Below are 16,184 nucleotides of genomic sequence, written 5' to 3'. Positions count from 1 at the left end.
ATCCAACAGAAATACTATGATTACATTTGGAAAAGGACTTCTACTTATTACTAAAGGGGGAAATAAAAGACCTCAGCACTTACAGAAGCTAAGTCAATGGCACCCTGCACATAGGCTTTTATGGTTTATCCTCTTGACAAACTCAAAAAAAGTTTACATAAAAATAAATATAAGCCAAATTATAGTATACATTAGTATACTATTGGTGTTATTTACATTAAAAATGTTGAATTGCATAATTCAAGGGAATAAAATACTGGCATGCGTTTTGTATTAATTCTCGAAGTAAAATATGCAGTTACAGAACATAGTTTACTAATCCCATGATTGTCCCAATATTTCCTAAAGTGAACAATAAGGAAAAATGTTTTGATATCTCAACCATTTCTCCCTTTCTCCTCCCAATCCCAAAGTATAGGAATAGCATAGATTATAGATCATTACCACTGCTATAACCAGGAACTTTTAAATAGTCTCCATTATACTGGCATAATAAAATATGGATACATATCCATATCGAAAGATTTGATGATAATGTATGAAACTATTCCAACAATGACAGTTCTTCAAATGTAAAAACTATCTGGATCATCACAGAGAAGTATTAAAGACCTTTCAAAGTTTAATTTTACTCTTAGGCAAGTACAGACATAATACACATTTAAAAATTAACATTCTTATCACTTTGAACAAATCAAGATACAGTGCATTAATCAGAAAGGGTATTATATAATCGTTACATTAGATGAAGTCTTTGCCATTTCTTCAGGGGAGTGACTTTTTATAACTTCTTTGATGAACTGTTCAAGTGCAGTGAAATAACCCTGGCACTGCCATGTGTCATTATGAGTTCCATCAGGAAAAATTGCTAATCTCTTAGTCCGAGACGGGGATAGTTCATAAAGCTGCTTCATCATTACTGGTGGAATTAACTGGTCTGAGAGCCCAGAGATGAAAAGAGAAGGCATTCTGCACTGAGAGATTTTTCTGTAGGACAGGAATTTATTTTTGTAGCACCACAAAGGAAGATAACGCATTGGAAAGAAAGAAAATAAAGTAGTAGCCATATGTGGTATGCTTAGAAACGTGTTCTCTACCATGATGGCTGAAATCCTATGGGAATTTTCAGAAGCTAATTGAATAGCCACTGCTCCCCCCAAGGAACGGCCAAAAAGAAAAATTTTTGTTTTATCAAGGTCAGGTCTGGTCATCACATAGTCCAGCACAGCTTCAGAATCTAAGTAGAGTCCTTCTTCACTTGCTTCACCTTCACTTTTTCCATAACCTCTATAATCAACAAGTAAAAGGTTAACTTTCAAGTTAACCAGCATAAGCAAAGCATTTGGCAACCTATGACCAATATTGCCTGCATTTCCATGAAAATAAATGACAGTTGGGGAATATGTCGAATCATCTCCAGTGTATCTCAGCAAAATCAGATTGAGAAGCACTCCATCTTTGGTTCTAATGAAAATGTTTTCATGTGGAATGCCAGTGGGCATAGGGACATAAAGACGGGATGATGATGGCTGTTCTGGAAAATAAAGCAATACATCCTGGAATTTATACAGAATACCTGCTATTGATACAAATATTAACACAAGTAAGGTGATGCCTCCATATAGATGGAAAGTCACTATTAAAGGTAAAAGAGAAATACGGCAGAGAGCCCAAGACCATGAAGCTAAGGCTAACAGCCATCTTTCAACAAAGGTCCACAACATCCATGACTTTTCCATTGTAGGTCTCCTTGAATTATTATTCCATATGTATCCTAAAAAAGAAAAAGATATACATAACCAAAAATTCCAAAACAGTATTTCACTTACTAAACAAACCTTCCAATCATCTTTTTCATAATATGTCAGTAGTATTGGGATAACTTTTGTGGATGGATATTCATCCGAAAAAGATCCACAGGAAGAGGACAGAGATATTATGACTAAGAACTTACTTCTTAAAAATTGCATTTCAGTAATTAGGATATCAGACAAAGACACTTGCCTATATACCCAAAATGTATTCAGAACACAGTTTTCTCAAAATTCATCTCTCAGGTATCACTTAAGAGAATTATTCTACATCAGAGCAAAAGAAATAAATATTAAAACCAAGAAGAGTCTTACAGGCTTTTGATTATCCTCTTTACTTGATCAATTAGACTTTATTATCACGTCTATACTCTAGTACACACAACACATAGGTGTAAAGCAATTTGCTCTATGATATGTACCTGTTTATGCACCCAAGTTTATTTTATAGTAGAAGCCATGGTTAAAAGAGGTATAAGCAACCGCTTTCCTATTATAGACATGATACCATAAAAAATTTTTTATTTTGCCATGAGAAAAATTATAATTTAAAAAAAAAAGAAAAAAATGAACCAAAAAGGTTTTCTTCTCTCAAGTCTTAACAGCTCAATTCAATAATGAACTTTTTTAAGAGGCCTTCAAAAATCATTATGTCTTGATATTTAGGAACAATTCATTATTTTCCTTGCAAATGAGGCAAAATTTGATAAAACTAAAAAATCTGGCCAATTGAATGCTTTTTTCCTTCGAAGGTAGGGAATACAACATCTTCTGATTTATACTCAGCCTTTGCACAAACTTTTTTCTTTTCTTAAATCTCACACTATTATCCTAACATATATATTGATTTATTATGCCAAAAATACATATAAAGAAACCATACGAGAAAAAATGAAAAGCAACACAAACTAAGAAAAAAACAGAAAATAGAATAAAATGGATAGAGGGAAAGACTCCTAAACTGGAGTCAATAGATATTAAAAGAATAGGAAGTTTCTATAGAGCTCAGCAAAATAATGAAATATAAATACGTTTTAAAAATATATTGAATTCTTAATTTACTTCCATAATACAAAATTCTACTTCATAACAGAAGCAAGCTTATAATCTTATGGTAGTATTATTTGTTTTTAGTCCCCACCATTTTAATTTTTCCTACTTATCATCATAGGATTATAAATTTAGAACTGGAAGAGATTTTCAAGGTCATTTAGTATCACACCTCTATTTTACAGATAAGGAAACTGACATTGCACGCCTGAAAGACATTGGAGATACAAGTCTTTTTGACTATAAGTCCAGTGTTCTATTCACTACAAGACATAGAACCTCCTTGTTGGTTAATGACTAGTTACATACAAATCTGATATGCTAAAAAAATATAAAAGCAGGTTTTCAGAACTAAAGAGGAATAGTATACATTATAGCACATTAAAAGTGATAAATATGAAACATCAGGGGGCTAAGTATTCACAGAATTCAAATATGACCTCAGACTTAAACCCATTTGCCTAGATTTTGTCCTTATGTCCTAGAATTGTTACTAGTATAGAAAATAAGGATTTGGGGGAAAAAAGACATCAATCATTTAATTTTGAAACTAAAAAAAAAATGAAATGAGGGGGTTGAACACAAGCAGAAAGGTCAAACATGGGACTCAATGCTCCAAAATTCTAGGATGTAGCTAAAATCAGTTTAAAATGCAACTGGGAAATGTTTAACAAAAATAAAAATTACAATACATTAAAAAAGTGATGAATATGAAGGCTTAAGAATTTTTTTAAATAAAAAGTAATTCAGACATTTTCACTATGGTACTGACAATCAAACAGTTATAGTAGTCCTCATTCTTAAACTGTTTACTCTAGTAAAATTTCTTTTTCAAAATTTTGAGTTATATGTTAAAAATTCATTATTCTTTACTCACACCCAGAAGCCAACATTGCCACTGAGCTGTGGCATGCTTTATTACGATTAGCAAATCTGTTCAAACAGAATATAAATTATATTTAACAGAAGAAATGGATGTTAGAAAATAAATCAAGTTTAGGAAACTGCATACTTGTGAAAAATCAGATTAACATTTGAGGGGAAAAAGCCAAAGGATATTATACTAAAAATTTTCAGTCCAGAATTAAAAAAGAGATACTTCAGCAATCATTGTTAACATAAATAATTAGAAAAGGTTATCTGATATTGTCCTTTATTTAGTGATTAAACCCCCACTGAAATGTATTCCTGTTTGAGGTAATTTCTTTAAAATTTTGGTATCTGTATTGTTATATTCAATTTCTAAAGATGTAATAAGTAGTTCCATTATTCTGAAATTACTCTGGCTAAAGTACAAATTAGAAAAGAACAGATAGATGACAAACATTTTTATTTTGTAATTTTTAAAGTAAACTTCAAATTTAAAAAGACAGGACAAAAAAGAATAATCAAATTGGGTTTAGAATATGTAATATTTTTATGTAACTAAAGAAAATGAAGGAAACTGAGAAACAGTACTAAATTGAATGTCAATTAACTGCTCATTTGAAAACCTAACACCAAAATCCTACTGTATTTATTGTAATCAGTAGGGAAGGTGGTTCCTTGCACGGAATAAAGCCAATTTAGAACAGAGGAAAGTATATCAAATGTGTTGGTTTACTTACATGAATCCTGCTGGTAATAATCTGGAGGTAATGATAAGAGAATTAAGCTGAAATCTCCCTAGGTGTTTCTAACAGTGATGAGAAAAAAGAAAAGATATTTCTGGAAACAGTCAAAGTTAAAACATATAATTATTAAGCTTGCTTTGTCAGAGTCCCTCACCCTCTCTTCATTCCCACTATATTCCTTTGAAACAAAGTAGAAAGCAAAAACTTGAACACAGCACTTTATACCATACAAAGTGTTTTATTTTGTTTTTACCATATTAATATATCATGATCTGCATAAGCTTTTAAAGAAATGAGTACTGTGCCCAATTTAGAGGAGAAACTATCTCAACTAATGTGACTTGCTCAAGATTACACAGAAAATGACACAGCTAGGACTCTTAACTTGGTCTCCTGAATCTCAGTCTTGAGAAAGAGCTATTAAAAATTTTTTTAAAACTGGGTCTTTTCCATCTCACCCAGTCGGGAAGTATAAGGGCTATTCACAGGCCTGATCCCATCACTTACTGGCATAGGAAGAAGACTGGAATTGCTCAGTTACATTCCAACCTAAGCAGCTGGCCACCTTGTATTCCTCTTCTCACTCTCCCTCACATACTAATGCCAAATTTCATGCAGACACCCTATCTGCATTACCCAAATCAGAATTCTAAAGATCAAGAGACCTACCACCAACCTCAACCTCCCAGTATTAGCTAGGATTACAGACCACCAACACCTAGTAAAATGAGGTGGTACCTCAGAATTATTTTAATTTTCATTTCTCTAACTAATAATGATGGAGCATTTTTTTCACTTTAAACATTGCTCCCATCCTTCAAGTCACTATTGAAAAGCTACTTTCTCTATGAAGCTTTCCCATATTCCACTAGTTTGAAGGATTTCCCATCTGATTCCAAAATACTTCATTTGTACTTCTCTTATCCTTTATACTTATTTATTGATGTGAGACTTATTCCTAGTTTCATTGTAGTCTCTCTGGTTCAGATATTTATTTAAACTTCTTCTAGTACACTGGACATAATGGAAAGTATAAGGGAAGAAAGAATATGGTAAATCCAAAGCTAAATCTAAAGCTTAGATTGAAGTTTAGTAATTAATCTGTTCTCAGAATCAGGATTTCATTCACTTTCTAAAAAACACTTAATATATATGCCAATGAAGACTTAAAGCTGTTTGCTAAAGCCTCTTAGTGAATTAGTTATCCATCCTTATTTTATCAACTCGATGTATATGCTAATGATAGCCCCTAAAAAGTCTTGAGTTCTTAAGCTTTCTTCTTTTAAGACAGGTAGCTCTTTGAAGAAGGTATTCTAGGCAAAAATTCTCTTGGCTTCTTTTGTGTTTAAATTCTGGACGAAGAAAGAAAAAGTTTACTTTGTGATAGAGTCTGGCACTAGAGAAAAAGTGCAGAGTCCAGTTGCTTATGTAATGTAATGATTCAGAATACTATTATTGGGTAAGGATAATATCATTTTTACCTCTGAAAATATAGTAAACAGTTCATGAAAATTTGAATCTCGATTCAATTAAGTTAGTTAGCAATTGCTTATCCATTGCCAACAAGCAAAATCAAATGATTAAGAAAAAGCACATAAAAAAAAAACATTTAAATTGCCACTTTCCCCATAAAGTCATTGTGAATGTAGACTTTCAATGTGGTATGTTCTTTATTTTACACATAATAAAATGGAAGTTTAGAAGAATTCAGGTTGAACATATCTTCAGCTAGTTGAAAAGCCATAATTTGAAGACCGGTTTTCTAACTGTTCAATGTTCTTTGTATTACTACCACTTTGCTTTAAAGGGAGAAATGTGAACATTTAGCCAAAAAGAGAACTTCCCAAATGAGTCCCAGAAACCAAACTTCCATATGTTAAAAGAGAGCCACACAGAGTAAAGGGCCAATGTGATCCTGCTTTATTGATTTAGGTTATTTCTTAACGTCTTCAATTGTTTGCTAAAAAGAATGCAGCCATTTTTAAAAAATCCCCTCTTTTCTGAAAACAACTTGAAGTTTTTTTCAGCCTTATTAAAAAAAAAAACATTTTGTCACATTTTCCACATTGACAGTGCAAATATAAGTATCGTCTAAATGTACAGATTGACAAGCTGTAATTTTGTATAACTTTTCTCTCTCCTCCATTGTAAGAGATAGAAAAGCTGAAGCATGAAAAACAATACTGTACATAACAGACTTCATAACAATTTAAATGAAGGCTTCACTAGTTTTAGCTAGGATATATTTGAAATGCCAACTAATGGTCATTTAAATACAACAATGTGAAGTAAATACACACACACGTGTATTTAAATAAAAATAATTTTATATACAGACATAAAAAAATAAAACTTTAGTTAAACAATCCTCAAGACATTCTGGAGGTACAGCAATGACATCAGCTCAAGTTGTCAAGCAATTAAACTTGCTTCAGTAGTTTGATTATGTGTACTAAAATCTGAACATTTTAAAATTCTCTCTAACCTTCTCTAAAATTACTTGGGTTACTGCCTCAGCTGACTAAAAACTGACCCATACAATATTATGCCCATAAACCTGTAATGAAGTATTTTTTTTTTAAACCCTTACCTTCCGTCTTGGAGTCAACACTGTGTATTGGCTCCAAGGCAGAAAAGTGGTAAGGGTTAGGCAATGGGGGTCAAGTGACTTGCCCAGGGTCACACAGCTGGGAAGTGTCTGAGGTCATATTTGAACCTAGGACCTCCCGTCTATAGGCCTGGCTCTCAATCACTGAGCTACCCAGCTGCCCCCAGTATTTTTTTTTAAACAGATTGAAAATGGATTAAAGGAGTCAAATACAGTAGAGTTGAATTCTCAATTAAGAAAATTTTACAATGAAGTTATCTATATTTCCCAACATCTTGAAGATGATATTCGTCTCTTTACTCTAGATATGACATCTTTTCATTATCACTGTCTGGTGAAACATCATTTACTTCTGGTAACTATATTCTCCTTACCTCCTATGTTGTTTATTATCTTAGAGAATTCATCAAAATTGAATATGTCTTTACCATGTCCAAAATTGAACATATCTTCATCATGGACCAACAACCAGCCAATTTCAGTTCCATGTATTTTATGTCACACTTCAGTAGAATAATCAGGTAAGAATCCCCAAAATGCTATTTGGAATTCTCTAGTGTCTAAGAGATTCACCTGACTGACCCCAGAATCTTTGGGGAATGGTCATCCCAAGTACTACATTTCACCATCAAGAATTCCATATTCAAGACTACCTATCAGATTTATGGATAAGGGAGGAATTTATGAGTCAATAAGAGAAAGAAAGCATTGTGAAACTAAGTTGAATAAGTTTTAGTACATCAAATTAAAAAGGGTTTGTATAAATAAAGCAAATGTTGCCAAGATTAATAAGCAGCAGAAAACTGGGGAAAAAATTTTATATAGTCTTGCAGACAGGTCTCAACTCTAAAATAAACATTGTCAAATTTATAATAAGTGCCATCTCCCAAATGATAAATGGGCAAAATATATGGACAATTTTCAGATAGGAAATTAAAGTCATGTGTAGGTATATGAAAAAAAATGCTCTAAATCACTACTAATTAGAGAAATGCAAACCAAAAGAACTGTGAGATATTACCTCATATCCCTCAGACTGGATAAAATCACTAAAGGACAAAATTACAAGCATTAGAGGAGATGTGGAAAAATGGGAACACTAAAACACTACTAGTAGAACTATGAACTGACCCAACCATTTTGGAAAGCAATTTGGAATTATGCCCAGTTATAAAACTGTATATCCTTAGAATATAAAACTGTATATCTGGTCACACCGCTGCTGGGTCTGTTTGCCAAGGAGATAAGAAAAAAAAGAAAAGGGCCCATATGTTTCAAAGGAAATTAAGAGGATTCCCATTAAATGAGGATTTTAACAAATTGTGGTATAAGATTGTGATGGGACACTACTGTATTCCCTAAAAAGCCACAAGTGGGCTGATTAAAAAAAAAAAAGAAAAAACTACATGATAATGATTAGTGAGATGAGTAGAACCAGAAGAACATTATACACAACCACAGAATTAATAATAGAAGGAATTATAAATGTTACCATAAAAAGTGAACTTAAAGGAGAAACATGAAAGACTAAATTTATATGTACACATTGTTTTCTTGGACAAAACAGTCTACTGCTGGAGGCGGGGGGGGGGGGGGGGGGGGCGTGCCGTGGATGGGATTTACTGTGTAGATGTTAAGAAAAGTAAGTTAAACACAAGAGATATAATTTCATTTATGTACAATCTTCTTTTTCTTCATATATTCAAATGCTGTTCTATTTGGTTTTGTAAAATTTGGTATAAAAAAATAAAGCACTGCTCTAGTCACTTAAATAAAAAGAATTCCATGGAAGTTCATAGTAAGGATTTACTTTCACCCATCCTGAGAGGGGAGAGGTGTGTAGGGGGGCAATAAAGCAACTGATTATTTCCAAACTTTTGCTTCCCCCCACAAACACTTAAGAACACTGAGCATAAAGTGTTAATCATTAGATTATAATTCTATAAAAATAAAAGAAATGAGAAGTACAACTAGAATTTATATCTATCCACACTTCCCAAAAAAGATGGAATTTCACAAATTAAGTATTCTGATCACTTCAATAATCACTAGATTCATCCAGTTCTTTAAAAGGAGGGTGTATATCTGTGTGTGTGTATACACATACTCTAACACTTACAGAAAATTATCTCTTTAGAGAAACAAGGACTCCAGTTAATTTTTTTCATTATAAAAAAATAATCTTTCCAAAAGAAATCTCTTTCTCAATTGACTCAATAGCTTTGCCACCAATGTTAAAACAAAAAAAGTATTTGAAAATAAAGTGGCCAAAGTCAACTCAACAAGCACTTGTTAAGTAAGCACCTTTTATTTAGCAGACACAGTGCTAAGTGAAGAGGATACAAAGAAAACACAAAAGTCAGTCTGTTCCCAAGCAGCTCATGGTCTAATGGGGAGGCACAACATGGGAAATACTTATTACAAACAAGATATGTACAAGATAAATTGTAGTTAAACAAATGAAGAGGAGGCACTGTACCAGTTATTAAGGGAGATGGAGAAAAGATTCTTGTAGAAGGTGGGAGTTTAGAAAGCTGGACCTTGAAGGAGAAGCCAGTGAAATCAGGAGGAAAGAAGAGGGAAGAGAATCTCAGACATCAGGACAGTCAATGAAATTATATGGAGTCAGGAAAAAGGGAGTATTATGTGAAAAACACCAAGGAGGCTAGTGTCATTGGATCTCAGAGTATGTGTGTGTATAAGTATAGGGAGCATGAGAGAGAAAGAGAAGAAGGGAGTCCAAAGAGGAGTAAAGTATAGGAAGACTAGAGCAGTTAAGAAGGTTGTTTTTCATTCCAACAAATGAATTTAAAAGAGGCAGAAAAATTAAAAGAGATTAAAAAATTACTGAAAAAGGTTAACAACAATATTGTATGATGGACAACTATGAATAACAGCTATATTCTCAGCTAAACAATAATCCAAGACAATTCCTAAGGACTCATGATAAAAAATACTATTTGTCTCCAGAAAAAGAACTGTCATTAAAGCATACCGTTTTTCACTTTCTTCTACCACATGGCTATGGAAATGTTTTATGACCCGCACATGTATCCAACATAAAATTGTTTATATTCTTGGGGAGGGGAGGTTGAATCCGGAACATAAAATGTTGGAAAACAAATACCAGAAATTGTTCTCACATATAATTGGGAAAAAAAACATTACTGAAAAATAAAAAAAAATTAGGTGAAAATATCTTCATAAGTTAGTACTATGTAAATATGAGATATCACCATGATGTTTTCATTTAAATGAATGATAAAATCAACTAATATTATTCAGAGTACTTCTATCCTATACTTAAAAGTCCTAAAAGTAATCCTAACTTTCTCTTCCTGGGAGAAATGAAATTTTGGGTAGTTAGTAACACAAGTGAAACAGATCAAGACTGTGCTACTGTTACATTGGATTATTCATTCCATAACTAAGTTAGATAGGAATAGAAGATTTAAATGAGTTATTTTAAACAAGGAAATAGAATCATACCTTTTTGTTACCACAGAACAAGTAATTTCAGTTCCTCAAACTGTCCCCTCCTATTATTCATAAAATCATATAATTAAGAAACTTAAAGATGATCTAGTCCAACCCCTTTATTTTCTGAATTCTTAAATATTGTTTTATGAGGTTACAAAGTCTAGGATCATAGATTTAGAGCTAGAAGAAAACTGAATGGTCATAGTCAACCGCTTTGTTTTACAGATAAAGAAACTGAAGCCCAGAGTAATTAAATTATTTTTCTTGGGTCTCACAAGGAATAAGTAGGAAAGTCACTAACCCAGGTTGTCTGATTCTACATCCTATTTCACATAAATATGTACATACTTACACTTAGATATGTATTATGCCAGGTGATCATTATAACAACCCTCTGAAGTAAGTAGACCAACAACAATAATCTCCATTTTATAGATGAGGAAAACCAAGTGTTGATTAAATCCCTACTCTAAAGTACTAAGGATACAATTGAATACATACTGGTCCTCAAGGATCTCACATTCTACGGGGGTGGACAATTCATACAGAAAAGTATATATACAAAATAATTATAAAATAATATGAAGGGAAGAGGGAGAAATCAAAAAGATCTCACATAATGAGGTAGTAGTATCTGTGCTGAGCTCTGAAGGCAATTAAGGATGGAAAAGAGTATGTATGAGCAAGGAGTGACCTGAGACTTGCAAAGGCTAGGAGCCAAGAACACCAAAAGGTAAAGTAACCTGCCTAAGGTGACCCAACTAGGCCTTCTGACACCACCTAGTGGTCTAAGTGTCACCCACCTCTGTAATGGCAGCATACCCTGGTTGAAAGGAAATTTAAAACATTTTATAACTATGCTACCTAAAATTTAACCTATAAAAATTTACATCAAGCTAGTTAAAATGTCAATCTTATTTATAATAATGGAACCAAAACTATTAACAAAGTATATTTTTATAAAGTATAAGGTGTTTATAACTAACAAATAATGCTGTCTATACTTTCATTCTTCCCACTAAAGATGGAAAAAAATTAGCAAAAAATTTGACCTAAAGGGCTGCCATAACTTTTTAAATTAATATTCACTACTATAAAATTAAATTCCCCAATACGGGGTTGTAAAAATTTTTAGAAATGGCTAATAAAAATATAATGAACTTGAGGACAGCTAGGTGGTTCAGTGGATACAGAGATGGCCAAATCTGGCCTCAGATACTTCCTAGCTGTGTGACCCCAGGCAAGAGACTTGACACCCATTGCCCAGCCCTTACTGCTCTTCTGCTTTGAAACCAATACTTAGTATTAATTCTAAAATGGAAGGTGAAGATTTAAGAAAAATCCAATGAACTGCTTAAGAAAAACTCATCATTCTATATGAAAAAAAGCAACAACAACCCTGTAATAATGAACAAATAATTACAACACAACATTTAGGAAAAGGAGGAAAATTACTAATCAATTAGGTAACCCTTTTAACTTAACAGAATGAATGCACATGACATTAACAGGTAGAAATACATTTTTGATTCCACATTTTGATGACATTTTTAATACTATAGTTTATATTATATTTAAATACTACTTATATATTATAATATAAAAAATAAATTTCCCCTGGGAAAAATAAATTCAAGATTACATGTAGAGCCTTAAATACCTCATGCATAGGTATCCAGGACTACAGTGGGGGTGGTAAAAGAGCATTATAATCACAGTTCCAGATGCTTCACTCTCCTATCACACTTCAGTTAAATTAAGATTGAGATTCACAATGCTCCCATCATCCACATTTTTTTCAGCCAAGGATTAAAAAATTGAGAAACCATGCCATCTGGGCATCTGAAATAGAGACACAGATGTGTGTCATCAAAAAGTTGGAGATAGAATAAATTATCTATTTTTCTAAATTTCACATAAGACAATAGAGAAAAAAAGTATATACTAAATAAATCATGTAGGGTAAATGAACAATCACTGGCTATCAATTAGTTAAATAAAACTGGCTATCCAAGAAGATTTCTACAGTAGGAAGCCTTTCTGAGCAAAGATTTGGGAATACTCTTATATGAACAGTAGTCTAAGCACTCTATACTTGAGTATTAAGGTTGACACATATTATCATGGAAGAAGTCAACCATAATCAATCTGAAAAGTCGTATTTAAATAAAAGTTAGTAGAAAGTAAGTTCCTTAAAGTTAGGGTCTATTTTACATTTTTGCCTTTTTTTATTTTTACTCCCTCCTCAAACCCTAGACTAGACTAGTGCCTTTAACATATGTCCTTAATAAGCATTATCTGAATGATAAATACATTTTTATGGCACAAACAATGATGAAGAAGAAGGAATAACTATAATGTTAAAGTACCTTACTCAATCATTCCATGACTTACAAAGGTTTAGGAAAAGTTTGCTTTAAATTAGTTGTGGAGGATACATAATTTTCCCATAAACAAACTGTAGTTCGGTTCTTAGAAAAAGCTAAGAGTCTATTTAACAGTAAATATAGATGAAATAATTTTAAGATTTGAATGAAAAGAATATTATCACAATAGTAGCAATTAAAAATAAAATGTAATAAAAATAAAATTTCTAAATGGCTATTAATATTCTAGTGCTTGAGAAAAGAAAAGGGGAAGTAGTACATCTGTGATTTAACTAATTCAGGAAGTGTCTAGGTAAGACAATGACTAGTGTTATGTGATCTGGACAAGTCAATTAACCTCTGTTTGTTTTAATCCAATAGAGAAGGAAATGGTAAATCATTTCAGTATCTTTGCCAAGAAAACCCCATGAACAATATGATCTGACAAGGTCACAAAGAGTTGGACATAACTGGAAAACAATGCAAAGTGCTAATGAGGAGTTCATGAATTACTACTATTGGGTAAAATTATTGATGCCATATTTTTAAAGCAGCTAGGTGGCTCAATGGATAAAGCACTGGGTCAGGAATCAAAAAGACCTTAGTTTCAAATCCAGTCTCAAACACTGACAAGCTGTGGTGACCCTCAGCAAATCACTTAATCTGTTTGTCTTAATCCACCGGAGAAGGAAATGGCAAGCCACTTCAGTATCTTTTGCCAAGAAAACCCATGGACTGTTGGGTCCAATATGGTCATAAAGAATCAGACATGACTGAACATCAATAACAAAGGAATTCTGGGACAAGGAAACTTCCTCAACTAATAAAGGTTGGTCCTTTTACTGCAATTTTGTCTTAAAAGATTAAGTGACACACCTAGGGTAACACAGCCAGTAGGTATCAGAAGTGAGATTTGAATTTTGGTTCTGTGGCTTGGAGGTTCATTCTCTAGGCATTACAGCAGAGGTGTCTAACACAGAGCTCTGGGATGTTTCCCCTAAATAATTAAAAATATAACAAAACATTGATATCACATTTTAAAACTAGTATGCAGGGACAGCTAGATGGCTCAGTGGATAAAGAGCCAGGCCTGGAGTTGGAAGGACCTGGGTTCAAATGTGGTCTCTAGACACTTCCTTAACTGTGTGATCCCAGGCAAGTCACTTAACCCCAAATGCCTAGTCTTTATTGCTCCTCTATCTTGGAATCAATTCTCTAAGTAAAACAGAAGGTAAGAGTTTAAAAAGAAAGAAAAACTAATATGTGGACCATAAGGGATCCTTCTGTACAGATTAATGACCATCATTTCTATTTGAGTTTGATGTCACTGTACTACAGTACCATGCTGCCTCTCTTACTTGAGAAAGAGTATTTAGATATGGATGGAGAGGATAAAAACAGTTTGAAGAGAATTTCTGCATATTACAATTTTCCTGAGGAAACTAGGAAAACAAGAATGGAGGAAAGATAGGGTAACTGAAGTCTTCAGCACTAAATTAAAATGTCATTGTTTTAAGTGGAGAAAGGAAAGAAAGTCAGGTAAGGAAAAAGAGAACATAGTTCAGAACTCATCTTTACTTCAAAATATACACCTCTTTCAAGATTCCCCATTACTGCTGATAGCCCTACTCTCCTTTCCAGTCATTCAGGAATCATGCTTTCTCCCTTAATATCCCTCAGCTCATATATCCATTCAGTTACCAAATGTTTTCATCTCCAGAGCACTGATCTAAACTTTTCTCCACCCCTAGGCTCTCATTAACTCTAGAATGGATTAATGAAATATATTGTTCTTCAGACCTCAAAATCTCTCACCATTTCAATCCAATCTTCACACACCTGTCAAAGTGATTTTCTTAGAAAAAAGGTCTTTTTGTGTCATTTTCCAATTCAGTTACTCTGGAAACAAATAAACCTCCTCTGCCTTGAACTGAAATTCCTTCACAGCCTCAATGTATCTTTTCAGCCTTATTACATGACTCTCTTTCAAAAATTATAAGTCCAATCATTAAGGCCTTATTATTCAACATCATATATGACAATCCATTTCCCATTCCCTTTCCTTGCACTGTCTCCCCAAGTTCAGTGCTTTCTTCTGTACCAACCTGCCTCCTAAAAAATTCCAATACAAACTTTCTCATCAAAACATTTATTTTGTATGTATCAATGATTACACATGTTGTCTTTGCACCCTTTAATTCCTCCTTAGAATGTAAGTTCCTTTAAGACAACAGGCACAATGGAGTGGACTTTGGAGTCAATAATACCTGAATTTGAATCCTGCTTCTGCTACCTACTAGCTGTGTGGCCCTAAACAAGTAATCGAAACCTCTGGGGGCCTCAATTTCCTCATATGGAAAACAAGAAAGTTGGACTAGATGGCATCTAAGATCCCTTTCCAACTCAAACTCTAAGGTCCTCTCTTTTTTACTTTTTCTTCCCAACACATGGCATAGTATCTGGCACATGGTAGGTTCCTTAAAACTGATTAATGATTGACCATTACTGAAGTGGGAGAGGAAGGGATAAGAAAGAAGGTATCTGAGGGAAGACATTGTAATACCAGCTGCCCAAGAAACTCACATTAAGAGGTGGTGTATTATAGTGGAAAGTACATTGGATTTAGAATCACAGATCTATGTTCAAATTCTAGCTATCAATCACCTTGTTAAAATCATTTCATTTCCCTGAGACTCAGGTTAGACATCTATAAAATGACAGGAGTGGCCTACATATCCATTCCAACTCTATATTTATGATACAGAGACATTGTAGGTAGATCAGGACAAGAAGTGTGGAGTAAAACCATAAGGCTTTTAAAAAAATATGTTTATAAACTCTTTTTTTTATTGTTGTTCAGTTGTTTTCAATTCTATCTGACTGTTCAGGACCTCATTTGGGTTTTCTTGGCAAAGATACTGCAGTGGTTTGCCATTTCTTTTTCCAGCTCATTTGACATATGAGGAAACTGAGGCAAACAAGGTTAAATGAATTGCCCATGGTCACATAGCTAGTACCTGAGGCCAGATTTGATCTCATAAAAATGAGTCTTCATGACTGTAACCCAGCACACTATCCACTCTGTTGCCACTTAGATGTCCCTCATAAACCCTTATTTATCTTCATGAATTCAGCTAAATGGTGAATTAATTGCAAACAGGCATATAGAATTATAATATATATATATATATATACACAAATGTGTATGTGTATACATTTATGTATGTATACATACCACCTTCTTCCACACTGAAAT

At 33.3% G+C, this 16,184-nt stretch overlaps 1 protein-coding gene across 4 annotated transcripts in view; it reads right to left on the bottom strand.

Annotated features, from left to right (window-relative positions):
- Positions 1 to 599: 599 nt before the first annotated feature.
- The window catches only part of ABHD13 (abhydrolase domain containing 13), a 24,279-nt gene continuing 8,694 nt past the window's right edge, over positions 600 to 16,184 (bottom strand). For 3 of the 4 annotated variants that reach the window (XM_007501315.3, XM_056807758.1, XM_007501314.3), the window contains exon 2: positions 600 to 1,774. In XM_007501315.3, coding sequence (XP_007501377.1) covers positions 726 to 1,739 — 1,014 coding nt within the window. In that variant the 5' untranslated portion in view covers positions 1,740 to 1,774 and the 3' untranslated portion in view covers positions 600 to 725. Of the gene's footprint in view, positions 1,775 to 4,468; positions 4,537 to 16,184 lie in introns of all 4 variants that reach the window. The other variant, XM_056807759.1, reaches the window with a different exon arrangement.

This window comes from Monodelphis domestica, chromosome 8 (genome assembly GCF_027887165.1).
Source record: "Monodelphis domestica isolate mMonDom1 chromosome 8, mMonDom1.pri, whole genome shotgun sequence".
Classification (NCBI taxonomy): Eukaryota; Metazoa; Chordata; class Mammalia; order Didelphimorphia; family Didelphidae; genus Monodelphis; species Monodelphis domestica.
This window is presented reverse-complemented; position numbering and strand designations above follow the sequence as displayed.